Source organism: Xenopus tropicalis, chromosome 3 (genome assembly GCF_000004195.4).
Source record: "Xenopus tropicalis strain Nigerian chromosome 3, UCB_Xtro_10.0, whole genome shotgun sequence".
NCBI lineage: Eukaryota > Metazoa > Chordata > Amphibia > Anura > Pipidae > Xenopus > Xenopus tropicalis.
The window spans coordinates 131521653-131530070 of NC_030679.2; the positions used below are offsets into that span (position 1 = coordinate 131521653).

The following is an 8418-nucleotide window of genomic DNA, read 5'->3' on the forward strand; positions in this document are numbered from 1 at the left end:
TTTGCCCATCACTATTGTTTGAGAATATTCCCATTGCCTTCTGTGCAACCATACCATCTGAGTTTTTTTCTGGTGACTTTTTGTTACCTTTTATTTAATAAATAGGGAGTAAAACACCAACTTGATTTTTGAAAAATTTGCCCCTTAACCGCAGCATCTTATTTAGATTAAATGGTGTCATTTATGTTGATTTAAAAAACAAAATTCCCATTTCTGGAGGCCTCTGTAAAGGTAAGAGAGACAGAAAGACATTTGGGAATGGAATGGGAAGAGAGTAAGAGGAAACAGGAATACTAGGCCAAGCACAGTTATCACGCTATTAGATTATAACACTCTGGCTATTTAAGACCATCCCCCTTGAAAAAAAAGAAAATACTACTTTTGGTTTCCCTTTCTAACTCACTTGTCAGCTACTCTGGGCTCAATCCACAACAGCAAAAATATCTTCAACACTTTAGCAACAATAGTTTTTCTGTTTTTGCTTTAGTTCAGTTCCTGGATCAATGCTTTCTAAATACAGTATGTCTACAAAATATATCCAAGCCTTTCCATAAAAGCATAAAGGGAAGGTAATAACACAACATTAAGCATAGAAAGTATTGAACAGCCTCACTGCCTTCCTGATGAAGAACCTTTATATGGATCTTTTATTATATATTTGCTAAATACTATTTTTGCAGCAGACTGAACCTTTCTATTTCTAAGGCTGTACACCAGTGGGTTTAACATTGGAATAAAGCCCAAGTACATCAGGGAAAGCAACTTGTCTACTTCTTGAGAGTTTCCTGACTCGGGTTTCATGTACAAGCTAAGACATGTACCACTGAAGAGCAATACAACTGTGAGATGTGAGGAACAGCTGGAGAAAGTCTTGGGCCTTGCTGCAGAGGTTCTCATCTTCAGGATGGTATATATGATGTATACATAGGATATTAGGATCAACCCAACTGGAAGAATCCCTATTAATGGTGCATCAACTGCTATAAGTGTCTGTATATGGGTTGTGTCACTGCAGGAAAGCTTCAACATGGATATGGTTTCACAGAAGATATGATTGATATCAAGAAGCCTGCAGAATGACAAATGAGATATAAAGAAGGAAAAGCACATTGCGTTGGCGGCACATACAATCCAAGACATTGCCACTAACAGGATGCAGAACCTTGGGTTCATAATGAGGTGATAACGCAGAGGGATACAAATAGCCACATATCGGTCATAAGCCATGATGGCCAGCAGGAGAAAATCCCCATCAGTGCAGGTTATAAATAGAAATAGCTGAGTTATACAGCCAGGAAAGGAAATGCTGGTGTCCCCTGTAATTGTGATGGCCATCAGCTTGGGCAGGAAGGCAGAGACAGAGATAATGTCCTGGGCTGCCAGGTTGCACAGGAAGAAGTACATGGGGGTGTGCAGTTGGGGTACCAGGCATACAAGCACAACAACTAACATGTTTCCTAGCACAGCCAGTAGGTACATTGGTAATAATCCAATTAAAATTATATAGTGTTTCTCCTCAGAGTTGGAAAATGCTATGAGATGGAAATATCTTGGTATTGTGATATTTATGGCATTATCCATTGTACTGCATTTATTGAGGAAAAAAAGCATTTACATGTAGCCTTATAGACACCATGCAAATAGAAATGCTGATTAATGACAACATTAAAAAATATTCCATACCAGAGAATTTCTTTGCTGGGTTGTGTGAGTGCCCACTAAACATCACCTGGGACATAAGTGATAAAGTTGCTTGTATGCAGTTACTGTTATTAAGCCCACAGGTTGACTTTGGCTCTCCATTCTCCATCCTCTTCTATTTACCTTTTATTATGTCTTCAAAAATGTACATTGCTGCTAGGAAAGTAAGCCTTAATAACCATATAGCCCTTTGAATTCCGAATTGAAGGGCTGCAGAACAACAACAAAAATGGGAGACTAACTTTAGGTCAGTGTAGAATGCCAGGATTACTGCACCATTTCTGTTTTTTATACCAGTAACAGATCAGCTACAGTAGGCTGTAAGCCTTAAAAATACTCATTTGTATCTATATCCTAACATGCATATAGGCTTCATCCAAAAACTTATTGCAAAACAAACTATTATGTTTTTGGTGGTTTCCTCTTTTAGTTTATTGTCTTGGAGGTGATGCCTTGTGGGACTAGTAACCTGGCTTTATGAAAGGATACAGAAAATGTTGCAAATGTTCTGCATATGAGTTTACATTTCTGTAGTAGAAGGTAAAATAGTGGGGTTTCTGGTTGCCCACAGAAACACTGACCCTGTTGAGGCTTTCTCGGTTATTTGAAATAGGCACAGTAGTACATTTTTTTCAATTTTTGGATTGACAATAAGGAAAAGTAAGCAACAATTAATATCAGAAGGTATAGTCAATTAACCTATGCAATAAAGTCTTTAAGCCAATGAAAACATTCTATACACACAGTCCATTATTTTATGGGAAGATAAACCTGTAATTCATTGTCTGCACAATGACAAACCCACAGTGATATTTATCTGTACAAGTAGACTTGCAAGAATAAGTCCATGGAAAAGAACAAATGACACATTATTATACTGCATAAACAGTTATGCAATAATACTTTCATAAATTACAAACACTGTAGATGCGGTTATAGGGAAAAAAGGGCAGTGGTTGGTGGGTTATCTTGAGATCCATGATAACTTTTTATTGGAAGTGGTATTTGAATGTAAATGAAAGGAAATGTCCTCGGATGAATGAGCTGATGGGACAGAGCAGAATAGTTGCAGCTTACCAGGGCTCCCGGCTTCTAATGCAAGCCTTGTACAAATCGTCATGGCTTTTATTGAAGAGCTACAGCAGAGTTGGAAGCAAAGTATATAAAGGTTTGTAAAGCCTAAAGGAAAGAATATTCAATCCCCAAAGTGCTCATTACTCCAGGGTGTGTGAAGGATGTCAATCTAACAATTCAATTCTCTTTTTATATTAATGGATGGTGTAAAGAAAACTCTACATTAAGATGCTATTCATACAAAACATCAATTAACACAAAAAAATTGAATGAAAAATGTACTCAATCCAGTATTTCAATAATAAAGCACATACTGTCAGGCCGCGGAGTGATAACAGGCTGTGGGAGGTAATTCAAGCCGGCAGACGATATGTCGCGAGTAAGCCCACAAACATCTCACACTAACCGGAGGCTCGCCTGAGGATGAGGACAGGGAGCACGGCAGTGGAGAGAGGCCGGAGAGCCAATAACGAGGTACCGAGGATCAAGCAGTGGAGAGGTCAAACGGGTCCGAGTCGGGGCAGGCAGAAGAGTTTCAGAAGCGAGGATCCAGGCAGAAGTCTCAATGAGGAATCAGGATACAATAAAACGCCAGGCACAAGTAAACTTGATAACCAAGCAATGATGGCTGGAAAATGGCGAATATTTAAAGGCGGCGATAAACGCGAGTGCATGTGGCGTCAAGACGCACGCTGCAACGTACGGACGTGCGCGCGCGATCTTTCGCCGAGCGCGATTTTACGCGCGCGCCCCTTCACCATGCGTGCGATTTTACGCGCGCACCTTTTCGACGTGCGCGCGGCTTTGCGCATGCTACCTGGACGTTTGTCTGGCACATTCTTAGACGCATGCGCTAAATGGCGCGCGTCCTTACACATACTATACAAGAAGGTAGCAATTATATGAATTTATTACACATCAATCAAATTACATCAACTTCTTACACCCTTGAAAAGGAGCCCCTTCCTGTAGATGCCAAACTAAAATAAAATTAAACAGGCTCTTACTTAGTAACATAGTAAGTTAGGTTGGAAAGAGACACATGTCCATAAAATTCAACCTTTTATGCCTATATACAGTATAACCTGCCTAACTGCTAGCTGATCCAGAGGAAGTAAAAAAAACCCTTCTGAAGTATAAAGGAAAGATAGAGCTTAGCTTAGTTTGTGATGAATGATACAGTTCCTACTTATCTGTATGTAAGTGCAATGTGAGTAGAGGGGCTGTTTACTTGGAGATGTTGGAGAACATCACTGGTCTTTATAAGTTCACACAGTGTACAGGCTTGGTGAATAAGGGCTATATATATCTAAGCTACGTGTTTTTCAGAAAAATGTTAGGGAAATCAATTTTTAGCACATTTTGACTTGATAAAGTTGTTTTCTTAAATTTATCTTACAAATGAATTCACATTAACTTTAATATATGAATTGCACCCCACATGCAGCTTATTGCCATAGAAGTGGGTGATTTTGTGTTCTTTTTACTCTGCCCACAGACCTACTGGTCTCTGCAAAGACAAAAGTCTTGCCTCTGCCGTGTATTCCATCGTTCTTACGACTCCCTTGAACATTAACTAAAACTTTCTATAAATAAAGCTTTATATAAAGTTAGGACGTAAAGGGATGTAGGTAATAGTATTCTATCTACTCTAGCTAGCAATTGGTCTTCTGAAGCTTGCTCTCCAATTTGTCATTTCAGCAGCTAGATGGCTTCTAGGGTTCCACTTACCATGTCAACTAAGCACTGGGTTATATGTTTATATGGTAGACTAAAGATGAATAGTAAAGGGTTCTTACAGAATTATAAAGAAGAACAGGGGTTTGGTTGTTGGGTTCAGTTAAAACTGTAACCTGTAGAGAGAGTACAGTGGCAAGTGATTGAAGAAACATTAAAAAATGATGACAAGTGTATTTAGCAGAAAAGTCCTTGTTCCTTTAGTAAGAGAAAATGGGAGCTTCCAGCTTTGTGTTGTGCCAGCAAATGTATTTATTATACAACTTAAATAGAGTTTAGAAGTCTCAGATACAAAATAATTTTATTTAGTACATAATGAGCAGATTTTATACTGGCCAATAAAATTATCTGGCATGCTTGGGACCTGGAGTTTTCCCAGATAAGGGATCTTTCTATAATATGGATCTCCTTATTCTTACCTTAAGTCTATTTAAAAACAGTAAAACATAAAATAAACCCAATAGGATTGTTTTGCTACCAATACAGATTTATACAGCTTACTTACCATCAAGTACAAGCTACTGTTTTGTTGTTTAGAGTTTATCGTTTAGGGAGCTTTATATATAATATAATCATTAATTATTCAGATAATTTAATAGATATTTAGTAAATACTATTTTTGCAGCAGACTGCACCTGTCTGTTTCTGAGGCTGTACACCAGTGGGTTTAGCATCGGAATAAAAGCCAAGTAAATCAGGGAAAGCATTTTGTCTACTTCTTGAGAGTTTTCTGAGGCTGGTTTAATGTACAAGATAATGCCTGTACCCCCATACAGCAATACAACTGTGAGATGTGAGGAACAGCTGGAGAAAGTCTTGAGCTTTGCAGCTGAGGTTCTCATCTTCAGGATGGTATATATGATGTTTGCATAGGATGTTAGGATCAACCCAAATGGAAAAATCCCAATTAATGGAATATCAGCTGTTATTAATGTTTTTAAGAGGGTTGTATCACTGCAGGAAAGTTTCACTAAGGATACAATTTCACATAATATATGATTTATAGTAATAAGCCTGCAAAAAGACAAATAAGATACTAGTAAAGCATAACGCATTGCATTGGTGACAGAAAAAATCCAAGTTGTTGTCACCAGCAGGATGCAGAACCTGGTTTTCATAATGAGGTGATAACGCAGAGGGATACAAATAGCCACATATCGGTCAAAAGCCATGATGGCCAGCAGGAGAAAGTCACCATCATTACAAGATATGTAAAGAAATAGCTGTGCCATGCAGCCATAAAAAGAAATAGTCTTGTCCCCTATAAAGGTGATGGCCATCAGCTTGGGCAGGAAGGCAGAGACAGAGATAATGTCCTGGGCTGCCAGGTTGCACAGAAAGAAGTACATGGGGGTGTGCAGTTGGGGTACCAGGCACACAAGCACAATAATCAGCAAGTTTCCTACAAAAGCCAGTAGGTACATCAGTAACAGCCCAATAAAAATGATATTATGATGTTCTTCAGAGTTGAAAAACGCTAAGAGATGGAAGTCTCTTGGTACTGAGATGTTTCTGACATAATCCATTGTACTGCAAATACTGACAAGGAAACACCATTTACATGAAACTTTAAAGAATTCATCTTAAAAAGTCTGATTTAAGAAGAAAGGAACAGTGCTAAGTAATATGCTGGTGCTATATAAATATGTGTTAATGAAAATAAATTGCACAAGTGTAGTTGGAAACGTAATTAGATCTTTGCTTTCATTTTCAAAGTTGTCGTTGGCTTTTCATAGCAGATTTCTAATTGGCTGATACTGGCAAATGCACATTTGCAATTTAGAAAATGTATCTTAAAATCAACCAGACAGTGTAAATAACAGACAGATATTATTGCTGGTTAGTGCTTTAAACGTGTGATACCAGGTCAGTTCCACGCAGGAGATTTTGCGTTTTCCAAAGCCTGAGGCGTGATTTGTGTGTGGGCATTCATCAACTATAATCAGTGAATTCAATTAGAAGGTCTGATGTGGCTCCTAATTAGATTGGGGCTGTCACTGTGCATGTCAGCAGGTTAGATTTGGCCTCAAATGTATTTTGAAGGCTATTCAGCTTGTAATGTATTGCCCCATTCTAAGGCATATCTTAAACAGTCTTCTTTTTAATTATTACTTGCCTTCAGATTCTTCCTCTCTAAAAATTGAATATCTTTAAGTCTATACATGTATTATTATTGTTATTTTCATTGCTTGTTTTTGCAAGGCTGCCAAGAAAAGCAATCCCCCCAATTAGCCATTTAATTCCTTATTCGTGAATTTGGATAAATCTGGCATTAGTCTTCTTTGGAAATGCTACAATGCAGTTCTGTTACAGTGTTTGCCAATGTAAGCCTTGTGGGTGCAGTGGCCTCACTTGAGATGATCTGGGAATACTTGAGTGCCAAATAGGTTTTATACAATAAGGAACTGTACACTTTACATGATCCAGTATATATATAAATGAAAGATTTTCGGATGCATTGTCCCACATCACAGGATCAGCTATAGGTGCAAATAGTGGAGAATTCACTAGTAAAAAGTATGTATGTATATCTGTATGTATAACTTTTTATAAAGCGCCACAATGGTACACAGCGCTGTACAATCTTACAATATACAGAATTACACACGAGGAGGAGGACAAGTATTAAAATAAATAAGTATAAATACATAGGGAGTAAGTGCCATGTGGTATGAGACACAGTAGGAAGGAAGTACCTGCCCTGTAGAGGTTGATAAACAGTAGGACAATACCCCTAGGTATTGAAGGTAGCTTTTTGGTCAACTGGTTTTCCTGCTAGGTTGGTGAAAAGCAAAATACATAAAGGCTCGAAATATAATGTCCATACTTCATGGCCATATGAAATAGCCTTTGCAGCACTTTAGGGAGAAACTGAACCAACCAACGATATTGGAGAAACCAACCAAAACTTTCTTAGAAGATCTCTGCAAAGACAGTTTATTAACTAACACACACAGAGGATCACATCCATCAATGTATGGAGGAATATCCCTGCTATTCATTACCTGCACAATGAGAATACTGCATTCATATGTATCTGTAAAATAGACTTCTGAGCTGATTAGGTCCTTGACTTGTGGAATTAGAATAGGAGGCAAAAAAAAATATATCTATGGTACAAATAAATGAAATTTCATTTCATTGGATAAAGGAAGAAAAGGGAAATTCGATAAAGGAAGGAAAAGGGAAGGGGCAAGGGAATTGGAAAGGAAATGATGTGAGTTTGAAGCAATATCTTCAATTGATTTAAAACCGGCATGTTTAGCTAAATGAATGATATGCAGGAATAGGGCAGAAAGTCGAGTATTTGCTGCTTACCAGGGTCTCCTGTTTCTCTTAGGCTTCTGCAAGCCGTGTGCAAGTCCTCAGGGTGTTTATATAGGAGCTACAGCAGAGTTGGAAGCAGAGTATTTATATGTTTTCTAAAGCCTGTAGGAAATACTATTAAATCCCCAAAGTGCTCATTACTCCAGGCTGTGTGAATTAGGTCAGTTTAACAATTTAATTCTTGTTTTATGCTGTAGAATACTTTTACATATAAGATGCTGTCCATATAACCACCAATTGACAGAAAACACAAATCTAGAAAGGTTTAAACTCTGGAATATGAGGAAAAGGTTTTATTTCTACTTATTAGTTAAGCACAGTAATTTTCTGGATCAGTGATGCTCACACACAAATTTAGAGCGCTCACAGCCATCATGGCTCCTATAATGACTTATGTATAAAATTGCATTATTTTGTAATTATTGTGAGCCACAGACCTCTATGCACACATTGTACAGGTGGGGGATCCGTTATCTGGAGACCCATTATCCAGAAAGCTCCCAATTATGGAAAGCCTGTCTCCTATAGACTCCATTATAATGAAATGATTTTTTTTAAAATTGATTTTCTTTTTCTCTG

At 37.9% G+C, this 8418-nt stretch overlaps 1 protein-coding gene across 1 annotated transcript; it reads right to left on the bottom strand.

The window, feature by feature from the left end:
* Nucleotides 1-609: 609 nt before the first annotated feature.
* or2t2 (olfactory receptor family 2 subfamily T member 2) lies at nucleotides 610-1452 on the bottom strand. Its single transcript, XM_002932769.2, has one exon. The coding sequence runs from the start codon at nucleotides 1450-1452 to the stop codon at nucleotides 610-612; it is 843 nt and encodes a 280-aa protein (XP_002932815.2).
* Between the last annotated feature and the right edge of the window lie 6966 nt (nucleotides 1453-8418).